Source organism: Pavona decussata, unplaced genomic scaffold, assembly GCF_977016875.1.
Source record: "Pavona decussata unplaced genomic scaffold, jaPavDecu1.1 SCAFFOLD_300, whole genome shotgun sequence".
NCBI lineage: Eukaryota > Metazoa > Cnidaria > Anthozoa > Scleractinia > Agariciidae > Pavona > Pavona decussata.
Window position 1 is genome coordinate 5,581,854 of NW_028145697.1, and position 19,128 is coordinate 5,600,981.

At 39.6% G+C, this 19,128-nt stretch overlaps 1 protein-coding gene and 1 pseudogene across 1 annotated transcript; both read left to right on the forward strand.

Annotated features, from left to right (window-relative positions):
- The first annotated feature begins 4,713 nt into the window (after window positions 1-4,713).
- On the forward strand, window positions 4,714-7,011 carry LOC146454820 (uncharacterized; annotated as a pseudogene).
- Window positions 7,012-12,723: 5,712 nt separating this feature from the next.
- Window positions 12,724-17,547, forward strand: LOC146454821 (small nuclear ribonucleoprotein F). Its single transcript, XM_085095211.1, has 4 exons — window positions 12,724-12,845; window positions 13,486-13,611; window positions 16,065-16,129; window positions 17,141-17,547. Exons 1-4 carry the CDS (start codon window positions 12,840-12,842, stop codon window positions 17,205-17,207), a joined length of 264 nt encoding a protein of 87 aa, XP_084951337.1. The 5' UTR covers window positions 12,724-12,839; the 3' UTR covers window positions 17,208-17,547.
- The last annotated feature ends 1,581 nt before the right edge of the window (window positions 17,548-19,128 follow it).

Genomic DNA, 19,128 nt, shown 5'->3' on the forward strand with positions numbered 1-19,128 from the left:
GGGGGCAGGGTTTAATGAATAAATTAATGTGCAGATTCGTGACTACGACGAAGAAAAAAAAAAGTAAATAAATAAAAAAGAATTTGATAACGCGACCGAAAACTTAATTCGTGCCGCCCGAGTACAAAAAAAAAAAAAAAAAGAGCAAGAACTTAACTCGTGGCCCGAAGTCTCATCTCTCGGCCCATCGCGACCCCAAAAATATAAAAGAATTTGATAACGCGAATGAAAACTTAACTCGTGCCGCCTACGGCCCGAGTAATTAAGAGAGCTTATTGTCTGTTTATTTGTGTTTCTTGATTCACGGAATTTCTTCATTAAGCGATCTTATGTAAACCATGGGAGAGCTAACCAAATTTGCCCATATGACAACACGATCAAATTACGCCGCACAATTTTGGAACTGACTAGAGATGTTCATTTACCCCTCTGAATTTTATTCATTGCTTTTTTACTGCAATATAATACAAAAATAAAGCAGTAGCCAAATGCAGTCATACACTGCCTTTTATTTACAAAGACTTTTATGCTGTTTTGCACTGCTAACGAAACAGAATTAGAACTCTCGGGCAATATATCGGTTATTTGCTTCTAAAATTGTTCTCTTGGATTTTGGACGGTTTTTCCGAGTTTTCAAACAAAATAGCTGAAAACGGTGATCGCTGAATCAAAGTGTTTGTTTGGCTGTCGTGGTCGAGCGACTTGTGCAGCCACAGGCAGACCACCCTCTGTTTGTGTGGTGTTATTGCTGTTTCGAACTTGAGACTTTATATTCACGCGATACGATTGGTTGAACTTTTAGTGGAGATATTAAAGTCGCCTTTGATTAGGCTAAACAATAAAGTTTCGAGGAAATGTTGGTCGAGTCACGCGTGGAGTTTTTTTTTTTGCCATTCTGGGCCGTAGAAACTTTTCTCTGGCAAGTTTATTGTTACCGTACTAGAAAGAAGGAGAACAAGGCAGGCAAGCTCCAAATTGGAAAAATAGTGCTTTATGTTATTATGTATTTTAAAGCTTTGAAACATGGTTCGCGTTAACTGAAAAATGCGCTGTTACCCCTAATTTCAGTTGGAATCAGATAACGCTTGCTAGGCTCTGATTTTCCCCCATAGTAATAAATATCCTTCTGATCTTAAAAGTACATCGACAGCCCGAAATACGTGTTTGCAGGCTAAAAAAGCGCAGCATAAGTGTACGATTATTGTATTGTTATCATTGGGAATCATTTTCTGTTGTTCATTCGGTCTTCCTCACCAACAAGTGAGAAGGAATACTTATAGTTAACGTTGGACAAATCTTTAACTATCAAGAGATAGCTATTGCCAAGCATGAAATGAAAAAGACATTTTCATAGAGTGAATTGCATGCTACTTTTATTTTTAACTTCCAATCTTCAGTTACACGTTGGCTTTTTTCACTCTTTAGACCCCAAGATCAGAACTTACATTTCGACTAACTCTAATTATAAAAGTGAGAGCCCATTCTACTTCATTGAGCCTAAAGTTCAACTGCTTACTAGCAAGTCACATATTAAATGGCGCATGCCCATTTTAAGGTGAGCACGTGGTCGGAGAGGTAATACTGACATCTCCATGCAACTGAGCCTCCTTAAAATTGCTCCACTTTAGGTGGTCACCCCCTTCATGAAAGCAACTTCCCGACATGTTCAAAATGTTCTCGGCGGATAGAACACTGCTCAACAAGTTGACAGCATACATCTTGCCAAAGAAGCTCTGATCCTGTTCAAATGCATCGCCATAATCATCTTTATCTTGACCAAGGATAACAATTCCTCCGCTGTTGATCACGTGACCTGTGTGGAAATCGGTACCGTTGTCTTTAAGTTCTCCGTCAATGTAGAAGTTCCACGAGCCAGCGCTGTTTTCCCAGTAGCACAAATGTTATGCCATACACCATCATTGGCAACTAAGTCCATTGTCCTATAAAAAATGTACAGTTAAGCAAGATAGCATATAATGCGAAAGTAAACACCGCCTTCCTTTACAATCACTGATACCGGTAACCGTAAGAACAATTTACTACCGTCCTACACCCCCTCCTTTCCCCGCCCTTCCCCCGATCCTCCTCCGAAATCCTCGAAAGTTATCGATACTAGTCCTCAGATTCCTGGGCATTCCGAGAACACCTGTCCTGAACTGTAGCACACTGAGGAAGTTGATAAGTTGATTTGAATAACCACTGTGTCGTCGCCATCAATGGTTATCATTATGGTCTATGGAATTCGCAAAAATTCCTCATAGTCAATTGCCGTGCCTAAAAATGGACACATCCGTCAATATTTTAGTGTTCATTTTGTGCGTCTGTTGTTTTAAAGGTAAGTGAAACCGAAAGTTCGTTGATAAAATCCCTGCATTGCTGCGAATATTACCAGAGAACGGGTGAAGCAATTTATGGCAGTTAATTCTGCGGTATTGTGTGTGTACTTATAATTGCTCATGGAAGTTTTGATTTCCACAACAGTGCTCCAATTGTGGCAAAGCTCTGATAAATGTTTGATAGTCAACATCTGAACATGTCTGACTACCGGGCCCGATTCCGGGTTCCTTTTAAGTAGTACACTGATAGGATGTTGAAAGACCCGCCTTTCACGACGATTTTCGAAGATCTACTGACACTTCGGCATTACTAAAAAGAGCACATTAAACCTAACAAAAGGATTGAAATTGATGTCTCATACTACGGGCAATTTTGCGGCGTTTTACGCAAAGGGCACAAACTTGCTCCCAGCATAAAAAACACATGTAAAATTCTCAAACTTTGTGGAGTTACACTGATATTATTTTTCAAGATAAGAACCTCAAACGGGGCCATTTTATTATATTAATATAGAGGCGCTCTTTTCAGTGGTTTCGTTGGATATCCACGAGATGTATGAATGCGGGAAAATATTAAGAAATATTTATTTTAGCACCTACTGAATCATAAAACAATCAATAACACGTATTTTATCCACGCAATCAACAACCACTATAATAACAGTTATAATCAGCACAATTACCCCTTTCAGGACGAATAAATTGAAACGACATGTTGTAGAAAGAAAGCAAAGTTGTCTACGCTGTGTGACCAGATAACGCAACGTAATTCTGCCGTCAGCCCCGACCTGTTTTAATCGAGAGTAGGTAACGTTATGCCAAACGGACAGTGTGTCGCGTTGACCGGAAATGATCCTCAAATAACGGAGACCTGGATCCGCAAAGGTCCATTGCGGCTGTGACTCGTGAAAACTCAAGAAACTATTAAACTTCAATAAAAATGCCCAAAAGAACATATTTTAAGGCCTTTTTTCGTTCCTTTGGATATGTTAAGTAATTTAAAAAAATATATATGTATGTATTTTTTGATACCGGTTTACCGTTATATTCTATTTACACCTTAAACTCTTAAAATATCCTTGGTAGCAAAGGTTCGTTTCGTCTACAAATCCCGTATTATTATTCTTCTGGACTCAGGCTTCTTCCTCATATATTTTTTTAGGCGTGAACACCATTTATTGTCTTCATTGGTAAAAAAAACCTTATTAGACTGCGCTTACAACAACTTCAGATACTTAAAACGAATTGCCTCGCTTTAATAGGATCCACCAGTTATGGAGGCTTATGGTCCAGTTGTGAAAATCCGACATGTAGCGTGCGTTTCCTGTATACTACTAAAATATATTTGAGTGCCACAAAATTAGGCCAAGTAAAAGTTTTAGTTTCAATAATTTTGTGTTCTTTTTTCCGCAGTGGTTGACAATAAAGCATTTTATGTTTTGCGTTTTTATGGCAGCGATTCGCATTCTTGTGGAAAGACGATTCACATGGCCTGCAAGACAATTGCTCTAGCCACTACGCAGGCGCATTGGAATGACACCATTTACATAGATGGCACTGAGACATTACGTGATCCATACCCTTGCTCGTTGATGACGTCATATCCGGGGGGAATTTACGTCAATAGAAGCTTGACTCTCGAAAGGTTTGGCAAAGATGACGTATTTCTCAAGTGCTCTTCCCAAAAACAGATGATTTTTGATGGTAGATACGTCTTCGGGAAAGTAATCATTCGCCTCAAAGGACTAAATTTCATTAATAGTTATGTTACTGTTCAGAAATGTTCATTGTATATAGAAAGTTGTGTCTTCAAAGATGTCGTTTCTTTTGCAAACGCTACGGCTATCATCAATTTTGAGTCGTTTGAAGAGCGATTTTCTCTGGCAACAATTAAGTCCAAATTTAGCAACAACGGTGTTTCATGCATCCGTGTCGTCGGGAGTAAGCTCAAGATCGAAGTTCATGACACTGTATTCATTAACAACACTGCCAATAGAAAAAGTGTAACAGTAGTTGATGAGGCCGTTTTCATGGTACTGTTACAAGCCAAGGACTCTGGATACCTCAGCTGCTTTATCACATTAACCAACACATCGTTCATAAGTAACACAGCGCCCTATGGAGGGAGTCTTAACATCCTAGCAAGCTCGGTAATTTCTACAAACAGGCGCAAGAAGAAGCGTTACAGCGACAGAGGAGCCAAGAGCGTCTGGTTACAGCCATTCTACAACAAAAAGCAGTGCGTAAGTCAATCATCAAAGGAGCATATGGTTTTCGTGAATATGACTAATGTAACGTTTTTACATAATATTGGAAGAGCTGTTACTCTAAATGGTGTACGCATCATGATTAACAACAGCGCCAGAAAGAAAGGATCTGACGGTCTGTTTAATTGGGGGCTCGTCAAGGATGATATTGAGAGTTCGAAGAGTCTTGTTCCTAGGAAACGTTCTACTCGAACCCGATTTCAGCACCATCGTCTATAATGGGGGTGTCTTGGCGCTTTTTACGGATGATGAGGCGGGCTACCATAACGTTCTTTTGGAAAAAGTTCACTTTATTTCCAACAAAGCAGCAAGTGGCTCGTCGACGTTGTACGCGGAAGGGTATTGTCAGGACATTACGATTGTAGATTCTTCTTTTAGTGGTAATTCACAGGACGAAAGTTATTATTACGACTGGAAAATCCTTAATATTGATACTTATTATATACTCAATTTCACAATGATTGGAACTGTTATTTCTGGAAACTACGCCAAGCCTCGGTCAGCTTATTCGTACTTCCACGTGAGCACTGGTTATGTGGCTCAGATGAACATTACTGGTTTACAGTACAAGAACAACAAAGGAGGAATCGACGTAATACTGGGAACTGTTGAAACTGTTCCTGGTCCTTTTCCAACTTTATTTTTGAAAGACTCGTGCTTCAAAAACAACGAGTATTTTTCATTGAATGTATTGGCTTTTTCAAACTTAACGCTACAGATGAGACGTTTATTATTTAGAGGAAACACTTTTTTAAATTCGACCCTAGAGTGCTTGGGAATGTTTTTCCTCTTTATATTAGGCGAAGGGAACAAGATAACATTAGAGGACACTACGTTTGACAACAATACGCATCTACAGGGAAGAATAGTATTCTTCCAATTGCCACTTGACAAGAGGGAGCTTTCTACGTGCAACACCCCAAAATGGATTTACAAAAACTTGGTGAGATTTACCAAAGTGCGTTTTTTTAAAAATTACCACATGCATTCCACTGCATTGGAATTACAACACGGAAAAAACGTCCTAAGCAACTGCCAATTTCTTAAAAATTTTGGGAGAGGCATTGGTACTAACCTATTCATCGAAGAGGGGTCTGCAAGTCTTGAGCTCATTAACACGTCTCTTGAGTTGACACAAAGTTGGCCAGTAAACTCCTATCATAAAACACATTTGCCTCCTTTCCGAGGATTCATATACGTTGGGAGTGCAGGACCTATAAAACTAGAAAACATCAATCTTTCAGTCGAGGAATTTCAAGACATTGATTTGTATTTAATAATCACAGGGTCAAGTGATGCATCTATCGACAACAATTCTGTCGTTAAATGTCCTGTTGGAACACTGAGTAAGTTTATGAACTACTCCCATTCTTATATTATTCACATGGAACCCTGTCCAGGTGTACGATTCGTTACGAAGGTGCAGTCCTTTACTTTCTCTTGGACAAGATGCTCAGCTGGATTCTACAGTATTTACATAAATGAAAAAAAAAAATGTCGACCTTGTCCATATGGGGGAAACTGCACAAGTAACATTGCAGCCAGACCTACATTCTGGGGATTTCCCAGTCACTATCAAATCGTGGATCAGTCAACTTCCAACACTGTCAAGTCGACTACTGCTGTCTCTATCGAAACATCAGCTGCCCATATGACAACCACAATTATCTGTCAAGCGGTTGTTCTGGAAACCGCATCGGTGCCCTGTGCGGACACTGTAAGCCTAATTTCACAGAAACACTTTTCTCCGCACAATGTCGAGCGAGTGAAGACTGCAGAGATTACTGGTTCTGGCCTGTTGCATTGTTCTACACCTTGGCGTTTGCCTTATTCCTTCTTTGGAAGAATCGCATCACATGTTATGTTATGAAACTTTTGCCATGGAGGCGATCAACCCAAGGCGGACAATCTTCTGGCGACTTAGCATCGGATGGTGGTGGATACATAAAAGTAATTTTCTACTTTTATCAAGTTGCCAGCTTAGTTTTTGTTTTTACAGACATCGAGATCCAATTGATGGAAAAGTACTTATTGGTCCCAGTAATCGGCTGGTTCGATTTCAAGCCCATCAGCTCAGACAAAGGTGTCGTTTGCCCAATTCGCGGACTTACAGTGGCTTCAAAAATGTTTCTACAGGCCTTCCAGGTCATTGCTGTCTTATTTGGTATCGGGGTTATTTATCTTCTACATGGCGCTCTCAGGAAATATCGCAAAACGTTGAACGATCACCGTCCTTTCCTTCTGCTGATCGGTACCTAGCTGCCACAGTCGATTGTTTGTTACTGGGTTATTCAACGCTGGCAAGCACAACTCTCAAAACTTTGAACTGTGTCCCTATCCAGACGAGCTCTCGTTTCTTTTACGATGGCAACATCCCATGCTGGCAGTGGTGGCAAAAACTGTGCGGCGCTGTCCTCTGTGTTTTCATTGTTCCTTTCGTTTTTGTTCAGTATCGTGGATCTAAACTACTCTACAGAAAAGAAATATCAGCAAAGCGGTTTCTGTATGCTTGCCTGATTCCCTTGCCGTTCGCCTTTCGTTGGATGCTTTCATGCAAGAAGCTCCCCCCCCCCCCAGTGAAACAGACGACAGTTATGATAATAGTGAGCAGCTATCTTTGCTTCCAGCGGATCGCTCCATCAGAAGGCAATCCATCACTGATCCAGTACATGGTGTCATTTATGCTCCTTTCCAGAAACATGATGACCGCCAGGGTTCTGGAGCTGTGTACTGAAAAGTGTTGTTATTGGTCGTCGTCTAGTGCTTATATCCCTTCACACATTTATCGTGTTTCCTTTTATTAGGATGGTTTGCCTGAGTGTCGCGTGCGCCGCAATCCTTACACACCATATATGGAAAAAGCCATTCAAAGATGTCGGTGTCAATCATGGAGAAACAGCCTCGGTAACTGCTCTACTCGTTTTGGCGGTTGTCAACATGACCGAATTTACCTTCGCTATCAATGGTGGGATTCTCTCAAAGCAGGAACGCGCCTTTTTAATGGTGTTACACGTTCTTGAAGTTATCATTCTGGGAACAGTTCCTTTTCTGTGCGTGCTTATCCTTTTTATTGCTGTTCTGTGGCAGTTGATAAAGCTTTGTAAATTGTGTTGGGTAAGCCTTTGCAGATTGATTGTTAAAACTTGGTTTTCACTAGCGACGTAAGCATAGACGCAAGCCCAAGGGCAAGCATCATGAGAATGCTTATTTCACCGTGAAAACGGCTTCGACGCAAGCATAAGCACAAGGATCATTTTTTTCCAGTTTTCTTGTGCTTGCGTCGCGTTCGTTTTCACTTGACATAAAGCTCTTATGCCTGTGCTTGTGCCTGTGCTTGTGTTGCTAGTGAAAACCAGGCTTAAGTAGAAGCGAAATGACAGATAAAGGGACTCTAACAATCATAAAACATATACAGTTGAACCACATAGTGACGTGGTGACCATCTATAAAGTGAATATGACCTCTATTAATTAAATTACTGTAATTTTGACCGCGGTTACCCTTGTTTTGTCTAAACGAGCTGTTTCTGTTGTTTTGACGCCCGGTTTGTTTAAATAGTGGATAACTTTATCCAGTGGATAAGTCGCTATTCAGCGGATACAATGTTCTAGTTGAAGTACATTTTACTCGCTTGAACTGAGCCTAAACTCGTTCCCAGGATCTCTCCTCTTCCCGTCCACACGAGCGGGAGACTGGGGACGGGAAAAAGAGAAGGTTGCAACCGTGCCCTGTATTAAACTGTCACTTTGTAAAAGAAAACCACTCAAATACAGTAATAGCCCGCGTATAAGAACCTGGGTTTTAAGAACCTGTTTAGCTAAAATTTTCATTTTAAGCCCCCTCCACATAAGAACCTATTTAGGCTAAAATCTTAAGTTAGGTTCTTATCAGTGGGGTTACTGTAAAAGTGTGTAGGTAGAAACTGCTGAATTACGATCATCATCTATTTAAAAGTAACTTGACATAACTTTTTTTTCTTTCAAGCTTAAGTACCATGTTGTAGGTCTATTGTGTTTGCCATTATCCTGTATTATGAGATGATATTTATAATATATATAGTTTGTTCAGATGAAATTCATATGAAAATATAAGAACCTATTTTGAGAACCTTTGGTAGCCTATATTTGCTTTAAGTACGATTTATATAAGAACCTATTTAGGCTAAATTGGAAAATTCAGGTTCTTATACGTGGGCTATTACTGTATATCAACCAAAAAGAAAAAAAAAAAACCTGCCAGGTAATTGAATTTCTTACTGACCTACAGTACTGACTGTTTCCATTTTAAATGTTTTTGTTAGTTCCTTTCTATACTATGTTTTTGTTTGTCATACAATTTAAATTGTTTTGTTGCGATTGTTGCAATGTAACTTGCTTTATCTCTCTAAACTGATTAGAAGTGTCAGTAATTAAAATGCCGTAATAGAACAGCAAATTCATCCGACTGTTAAAGCAATTCGCTCGAGCTCACTCTAGACTTGCTTACAAGTCGAGCTTAGAGAGCGCGAAGCGCGATCGTCAGAGCTCGAGCGAGCGAGCGCGGAGCGCGAGCGAGCGAGCTTGGGAAAGTCTAGAGCTCACTCGAGCTAGCAAGAGACTGAAATGCATCAAGTAATGTTTGAAATAAAATGTTATGAATGCAACCTTGAGGCCCTATTAGGGGTTTTCGGGATACGGGATATTCGCGGAAAAAAATACCGGGATACGGGATATTTGAGGAAAAGGTTATTGGGATACAGGATATTTAGACTGAGTAGTTTCGGGGATACGGGATATTCGCAAAAAATTGTAACATATCAGATGTTTGATAAAAAACATTTTTGGATTACTAAATACATGCCCTTTTGTTTATTTTTGTTGATGATTATATATAAATGAAAAATATATAAGTGTGAAACAAACCGTTTTTGATTTTCTTGACCAGTCATCGGTTCATCATGGGCACTATGTGGGGGTAACATGAAATACTAAAAATAGCACGCAAGCACTCGATCGAGGCAGCAAATGTGATGAAACCGCTCTGCTTTTTAATGGTGTTTGTCTTGATCGTGAGGGAGAATTCTGAAATATCCTGAAAGGAGGGTTTCTTACTGAACACTCTGAGCCGTAATTAGGTGTTGATATGCCATTGTGTATGCTAGCTCTGTGGCATTTGTTAAGGCTTATCGGCTTGGATTGACTTCAAGATTTCAGGTAGAAGATACAGGATACAGGATCCGTGGATTTCTTAAACCGTGAACTAATGCTTATGCTATTGTATCTCGCTGCGTGAAGATTGCAGATTGTTTGTTTATCACGGATACGAGTGTCTAACAGATTCTCGTCTTTAAAAAGCTGATCATTGTAGTCCTGCGCTTTCGAGAGCTATAGCTTCGTTGTAGCGCTGTCTTTTAGCTCTCTGAGTTGTGTCTTGACTGAAAAACAGTTATTGCCTTCTTAGAGCTGACATGCAACGCCATTATTTTGTGGACTAGCTCGCATCCGCAGCAGATATTTAAAGCTAAGACAGACAACTGTCTTGTGAGTCTCTTGGATGCTAGTGAAATTTCTTCTGGCGAGTGTCTTATGTTGTTTCTAATGCAAGACTGCAGTTTCGATTCTCTTGGAATCTCATCAGTTGCTGTGTATCTCGTCGAAAAGGGCAACGCTAAAATGTTTTAGCCGTATTTATATCGCTTAGCGGATCAAAAACGCACCCCTGTTTTGCTTTTGTTCCAGAGCTTCGGACCAATGAGGTTAGAGCACTCAGAAAGCTCGATCCGCCGAGCGGATGCTTTGTTTGTTTATAGTGGAAATGCACTTAGCTACCCAAAGTTAGATCGGCTGTATTTCTTTTGAAGGCTTTTTCGTCAGTACAAGGAGCATAAAGCTAGGAGGTTATCCCCTCCAAAGAGTGTATCAACTAGATGAGGATGAACAAATTTGGAGACTCGAGTGGTGTGAGGACTAAATATTTCTCCTTTGCTATGTATTCTAAATGCACTGTTGTCTAGCACGTCGCAGGACGGGGTCATGTCTAAAAATGTCACAAGCATATTGTGTACAGGCATCATATTTTGAATGACAGCAGTTTAAGCGACTGTCACAATAAGCTAATTGAAAACGATACTTTTCCAGTTTACGTTTTGTTAAATGCCAGTGAATGAATACAGTCGAACCTCCCTTTGCGACCACCTCTCATTAGCGACCACTTTTCCAAAATACCAAAGGTTTTCAATTCAAATCACTATAGATGGAAACTCTCGTAGGCAACCGCCTCTCGTAAGCGACCACCTCCCGTAAGCGACCACTTTTAGAGATGATTGTTTAAAACTTTCAATTGTTTTTAACCTCCCGCAGGCGACCACTTGACACACAATCTGCTGTTTCTCTCACGGGCGGAAATTGACTGTAACATATTGGCCCACATTATTACAGCGGAATCTCACAGCTGGGGCTACCGGAAGTGTCTCCCGACATTGAAACAAATGATAACATACACTCGATTGCAAAAATCTGACACCTAAAAAGCATAAACCGTGAACGATGAGACCCAATGGCTTTATTGGTATAAGTGTACTAAATATATTTGCATAATATTATATTCTCGTGCAATGCTCGACTGGACCAAAATTAGTTGCACGTGGTGAATGATGGAAACTGTCCATGCTTTCCAAAAAGTGTCCAAGTTGGCCAACAAGGGCCAATTTGAGCGATATCGCGATTTGCATAAGTTCAAATCAGTCAATGAACTTAAGCAATATTTGGTAGAAAATTATTCGGAAGAATTAAGTCAGCACTGTATTCTTTCTTGCAAAGAATGAGAATGGTAAACTATTAATTATGGAAATAAGGCAGGAGCCCATGAGAATAAGGTCCAGACCTTTCGATCGAAAGACCGCGCGTACTCCTACAACAAACCAACGCAAAAAATACGACTGTTTTGCAGTCTAGTATACATGCACTATAGTGTACACTGAAATAAACATCATTGATTTCCCTCACTTATCTTGTAAATAGCATGCATGTACATGCACGACCGGTGATGACTCTCTCAACCTTGTATTATCCAACAGAAAAATTGTGGCGATAAAGAACGTCAACTGGATTATGTAACAAACAAACGAACAAACGCCAAAGTTGTTGATGTGTTACGCTTGAAACGTAACATTGCAAAACATGCCATTTACTGCTTACTGCCATTTACTCCTAAATAAGGCAGTCTAAAGAAAAGTTTTTACTTTGGGATAAGCACTGGCAAAAGGGTTAGGTGTCCGCAATTACCAAATGTAAATTACCCGAAATTTAGACCCCCCCCCCGTCGTCTGACCTCTGGTATCCTTGACATTATGGGTGGTCGCTTACGGGAGGTTCGACTGTATTATAAAATATATCGTAGCAAGTAACATATGAAAAATGGCCGATACTTTAATTTCCAGGATATTTGTAACCGGAATTTATGCGGTACGGGATATTTGGTAAAAAAATTACAGGAATACGGGATATTAAGACCGCCCCCCCCCCCCTAATAGGGCCTCAACCTTTTGCTTCGTTTGCCTTCTGACTTTAAACATCTGTCATTGATTTCAAGATACATTTAGGCCTAAATTAAACCCATAAATTAAGCATGCATATTTCAAAGCCAAGGCATATTAATTCAGTCACAGGTATGTTTATTATTTAAAAATTGCTTTCGAATCGTTTTCGACTCCTTTGCTGTGGGGAGAGGCATCTTTTTGTCACATTTTGCAACCAGCAGAGGGTGAAAGGATCGAAAAGGAGTTTACTTTTGCTCTATGTCTTTGTATTTTCATCTCGATCAGTTATTGGCCAGTAGCTGAAATCTTCTAGCAACGGTTTATTAAATCGTTTCCCACCCAGTTACTTTTTAGGGTTAACGCTCGCGCCCCGCGGCTGAGATTTAAGTAGGACGCTTGGTTACCAAGACTTCACGAATGCTTGCAAATCTGAATCCAACGGCGTTGTTAGGAATATACTACGTTAAAAAGTAGGGAGAACGACCAGGAAATATAAGAGGCTACTTCAGTGTGATTAATTCAACTTTATTTGAGATAAATATAACCTTTCTGTGGTCGAAACACATCAGTTCTCGATGACCCATAATCCCTTGCCGCATTTGCTCAGTTCGTCCGCTGACCAAGTTCGGAAAACGTTTGCAAACGTGACAAGAAGCGCGTGGTTTTCAGGAACAAAATCTTTACTTTCTTGGGAGTAATTTTTTATTTAAAACTTCCACTATGGCGGTAAGTAAATTGGTATTGATGTTATTGCCAAAACGTATTGATGAAATCAATGTAGAATGACATGGGGTTTGGTTTTTAGGCAGTCATATTTCGTGCTCGTTCATAAGAAATAATTTTGTCAACGTACCTCTTCTCTAGCTCTCGAACACAAACTAAAAGCTGTTTTTGAAGGCAGAACACTCTTCCAATCTGGAAGTGATTACTTTCTGTAGGCGTATTTCTCAAAGTAGCCACCGTTTTTCAGTTTTTATTCCGTTCGATTTGCCAGGGTAATCTGCAGTTACTCAAGCTACTGTTATACACATCCACTTGCATCTGGCAGCAAGTCAGTCTCTCAATTTACACTGTTATCAAAGTTAAACATTACTATTTTCTGAGATCTTGTTTGACCTGATTTTAAAAGTACTGCAGTAAGAATTATTTTGACTGTTTGCGAAGGGACAGTAGATGTACGTAAATACATGTACACTTTATTTCCTATTTTGTTCCAGAAGAAGTGATAGACTAGTTTTACGATATTTTATGTCTGAGGTTATGCCTATCGTTACCAAGTGATTATATTACAGGTGGATTTGCTTTTTGTGTTGAAAACAATATTTTCCACTAAGTAATATGTTATTTGTAAATTTATATTCCTCAGACTATGCCTTTAAATCCCAAGCCCTTTCTTAATGGGCTAACTGGCAAACCAGTGATAGCGAAACTCAAATGGGGGATGGAATACAAAGGATATTTAGTGTCAGTGGATGGTTACATGAATCTTCAGGTTAGTTTGCCGTATTGCATTTTATTCCAAAAGTGTACCCTGAAAAACTGACATATACTGTTTTACAGCTTAGTGTAGTATTGAAATCGTTCTTTATTTGTTTTTATTGTAGTATTTCAGTTGATGAGTACCAATTTTTGGAGCGGGAGTTTTAGTTTTTGTGCACGTTATGGGGTGAGAGACTTCTGTCAACACGTTTCTTTGTGAGATGGAAGGCATTCACTTTTGTGTGTAGTTTGTTTCATGTTTTCTAAAACTTTGTTGTCTATTCCAACTCGCATGCTTAAGTCGGCAAGACATATCATTCCAAAACCAGTAGTCGACATTATTCACATCTCCTTAATAATGGGTAAATGTCCCTCAAAGGTAAAGCCAGCGAAGGTTATTCCTGGTTTTAAATCTGAGAACCCAACTGACCCAAGTAATTATCGTCCGATCTCTCTATAATTTGTCAGTTTTTAACAGGATATTTGAGAAGTGAATGTATAAACATATAAAATGTATAAAAAACGTAAATGTATAAATGGCTAAAATCATTCATTGATAAAAATGGCATTTTATTTCTGGGACAATATGGATTTAGGGATAAACACTCCACACAACACGCCATTCTGGACATTGTGAATGCAATACAAGAAAACATGGACAACAATGTGTTTTCCTGTGGGATCTGTTTAGACTTTAAAAAGGCTTTTGATACGGTAGACCATTCTGTCTTACTTCATAAGCTGCATCATTATGGTGGTAGAGGCACAGTTCACAAATAATTATTGGTTGACCTCATACTTAGACGACTGAACTCAGACGACTCAAATTAACTCAAAGAACTCAAGCAAACAGAATTTAACTTGTGGTGTACCGCAAGGGTCTGTGCTTGGACCACTTCTATTTTTGTTATACATAAATGACATCTACACGACCTCCAGTAAATTCAAATTTCATTTATTTGCTGATGACACCAATCTGTTATATGCTGATAAAGATCTAAAATCCCTAGAGAGAGTTGTTAACACGGAATGGTCACTAATTGGCTTCATGCTAATAAATTAACATTAAACACCAAGAAATCAAGCTATCAAATAGAAGAAAGATCCTCACAGTTACTACACAACTTAAGCAGTTGCAAAAAGAAAGCCTGAAAAAACTTCAGGCTTGAATGAGATTCAAACCCATGACCTCTGCGATGCTGGTGCAGTGCTCTACCAACTGAGCTATCAAGCCAACTGGGAGCTGGTTATATTGTGAGTTTGTAATATACCTGTGAAGGATGAATAAATAAATGTAAATATATGAAACATATATTTTAAACTGCGGATGAAAGATCAAATAGAAGAAAGATTCTCACAGTTACTACACAACTTAAGCAGTTGCGAAAAGAAAGCCTGAAAAAAAATAAGACTTGAACGGGATTCGAACCCATGACCTCTGCGATGCCAGTGCAGTGCTCTACCAACTGAGCTTTTAAATTAGCTCAAAGCCTTTGTGGATTTTCCTTGCCCATCCACATTACAAGCAGATGTCTTTCTGTCAATAACTTGTTTTTAGTATGGCCTCATGTCCCTTGCATCGCAACAGAAAAATTCACTATTTGTCAAAGACTGGTCAGATCGGGAACTTAAATTTACAAACTGAATGTACCAATCAAATTCATAGGAAGGATTTTGTAGAGCCAGGCTGCCCCTCAAACTGCCACATTCCATTTTGAGCCTCACCAGTCTAGCTAGCCAGCTCTGACAGATGGAAGGCGTCCTTAAACTGTAGTGCTTTCTGTTTTATATACCACTTCTTCAAATCCCTTCAAAATAGCACTTATCATTTTCAGCATGTGTAATTTTGACAAATTTGTAGAACCATTGCTTAAAAATGGTGCACTACATTTACAACTGACTGGTCTGACATGAACATGCATTGTCTCCTCGATGCTCTTCACATATTTCTCATTGTAACAGTTGGGAGAATTGCTTAGATACCAGTTCATTGTTCTCATGAGCTTTATGCTTGATTGATTAGTGACATTTCAAAGGAGATATATGATGTTGATCACTGTTGTGGCTTAAAGGGTTATTTTTTTCTACAATACAGTTAAACCCTATTGTGACAGATACTGCTAGGACAAAAAAAATTGTATCCATACTAACAGGGTGTCTGTATAATTCACATTTAGGTGGATACATTTTTAAGGGCAAATGTTTATCATGGTGTCAAGAAAACTGTTTGTAACAACAAAGTGTCGTTATTTGGAGAGAGTATGAAAAGTGGGGTTTGACTTAGAGGTACGTACAGTACTGCTCAAATCCAAACAATACTGCCGAAGGGCTTCCAGAGTTTTTCGTAGGCAGCAGCCTTGTGGGCCCAGTAACATCATCAGAACTTTCAATTAACTTATCCCAGAAATGGATTGATCTTATTAATTGACTCATATTTGAAGTTGATTTTGTCTGTTATCTTTGCAGCTTGCCAATACAGAAGAGTACGTTGATGGCTCTCTGACTGGTAACTTAGGGGAAGTTCTTATTAGGTAAGGAGTTTACCACTGATCGTTAGAATGGGGGTCTTTGAAGATGCACTATACAATAATAATCGTCCTCGGCCTTTAATAACAATAACAACAACGACAACAATACATTATTTTACCCCATAATTATTACAATAGAAAAAAAAAAAATATATATATATACATACAACAGATAATAGGGGTGCTGCCCGCCCGAAATAACCTAAAAGTTTAAAATGCCAGGCAGCCAGCTGTAAGAAAAGATATTTAAATGTTAAGGTCAGGGACACAAGAACAAACACACAGATACACACAAAAATAAAGATAAACAGAGTTAAGTAAAGTACTAGTATAATAATGAGAATAACGTGTCATTGATATGTTTTTTGAAAGCTCTCTTGGGGAGTGCAAATGGAATTCCTAAGCTTAGCACCGAACTAGCAAAAGAACCTTGGTTTTTGTTTTAAACCAAAATAATCAGTGGAAAAAATTTGGATTTTAACCCAAACATACCTGGATATCTTTTTTAGTACACTCCGACACCTCTCGCCTCTGGAGGTGTTGGCTTGTACATTAATGAATCTCTGAAGGATACAGTTATTGAAAAAACATCTAATGAGGCTTTCCAGACGCTATGGATTGAAATCCAATCCTCACAAAAAAGCAACATCATTTGTGGTATTATATATGGCCAGCATAATTCTCCACAACAGTTCCAAGAATATTTTGACGAAACTCTTGAGAAACTAATAGCTTCCAACAAATCAGTTTATATTATGGGCTACTTCAACATAAACATCCTCCATGCCGAAAGCTCCTGCTATGCTCAGGACTTTTTACTTTCTCTGCAAAGTTTTTCTTTTATACCGACTATTGATGAACCAACACGTGTACATAACAGCTCTGCCACCTTAATAGACAATATTTTGACTGACAATGTTGGTGCTAATATCAGCAGTGGCAATACTGTCTCTGATATCAGCGACCATTTTTCACAGTTTTGTGTGCTTGATAATTCCTGTTGTTCGACTTCAGGTGTAACAATGTTCTGTACGTACGTGGAGTTGATGAAGAAGAAGAGGATGGCGAGATGAGAGAATGAGATGCCAAACATTGCTCTTTGTAAAATATTTATTTACATGTAAAATGTAGGATCTTATAAATTCCTTTTTTTTTCGTTTGGAGGACTACTCATTTGTATGCTAATCATTGCCAACATGTAAAAATTTAATGTTTGAACAAGGTCATATTGATTTAGTTTTAAAAATTGCATTTATCCATAACAGAATCTTGTCCGGTTTTTTGCCTCCAGCTTAGTAAAAATAAGTCCTTTGTAAGTATCCATGTCATGTAGACTGTTTTAAGGTTTTAAAGAAAATATTTGAAATGTGAAGCTTTTGGTTTTTTTTTTATAAATAAAGAAGGCAATTCTCTGAATGAAATGACATGACCTTGTTTCAGGAGACCCAAACTCAATGTGAGAGTTTGCATTGTCATTTTGAACTTTATTTGATTAGTGTTAGTAATAAAATGAACCAGTAAACATCAAATCGGTTGGTAGTGTATTTTGCACACTCTGATTGGATACTCTAACGCTTGCAGCGCCAAATCGAAGTAGCCCTGATACGAGGAAGGTTTTTCTTCGACAAAATGCCAGGAATGGCAAAGTTTTCACAGGAAGATACAAATTAACGCATGATGCCTGGACATCCCAGAATCTCTTTTCTCAAAAACAAATTCCTCTATGTCATTTATCCCTCCCGCCCAATACCCTGTATTGTTATATTTTTACCTGAAATTCACGTGGAGTCAATTGGGAAGTCAAGAACTTCATTTTGAGGTTTGCATTTTGGCATCCTTGGAGACCCAGGGGCAGTTAGTCTGGTGGAAGGGATTTTCGTGTGCAAATGTTTACTGTAAGAGCGGGAGAGCCCCTGGGAAATTACTTACCGCACCAGTTCCAGAAGCATTTGAATTCCCTGCTTTTAATTGGCCAGAAAAATTTTCTGAGTTTTGCACATTAGTGCGTTACTTTGCCATGCAATTGGAGTTCACCTTTATGACAAATTATTGCGTTCGACGTGGAGAGAACACACTCTCACCACAACATCGTACCCAGAGTCTTCGCTTCCCTTGACCAAGGAACGAAGAGATTGCTCTCACCAACTTGGCAAAGGAGAGAGAGCCTGGAATCGAGATCATCCAACCCACTCCCCATAAATCTTTGATTATGACTAGTCTTTAATGATGTACATATGTGGTTCAAAGCTGCCTCCCACGTCGACCCATGTTGCTTCTTCCCAAGTTTGGTCGACTCCCACCCAGTTCTGGTTAACTTGTTCCCAGGGGAGGTAAGACTCGAGGAAGTCAATGGACATAACCATGAAATCAGTGGGCGAGCTGTATATGCAAAACCGTGTTAATCACCGCTACGATATTCCCAGCCCTCCGATAGAGAATGTTCTGCTACGGTACTCCCAGCCCTCCGATAGAGAATGTTCCGTTACATTATTCCCAGCCCTCCGAGAGAGAATGTCCCACTACGGTATTCCCAGCCCTCCGATAGAGAATGTTCTGCTACGGTATTCCCAGCCCTCCGAGAGAGAATGTTCCGCATTGGTATTCCCAGCCCTCCGAAAGAGAATGTTCCACTACGGTATTCCCAGCCTTCCGATAGAGAATGTTCCACTACGGTATTCCCAGCCCTCCGAGAGAGAATGTTCTGCTACGGTATTCCCAGCCCTCCGAGAGAGAATGTTCCGCATTGGTATTCCCAGCCCTCCGAGAGAGAATGTTCCACTACGGTATTCCCAGCCCTCCGAGAGAGAATGTTCCACTACGGTATTCCCAGCCCTCCGATAGAGAATGTTCTGCTACGGTATTCCCAGCCCTCCGAGAGAGAATGTTCCGCATTGGTATTCCCAGCCCTCCGATAGAGAATGTTCCACTACGGTATTCCCAGCCTTCCGATAGAGAATGTTCCACTACGGTATTCCCAGCCCTCCGAGAGAGAATGTTCTGCT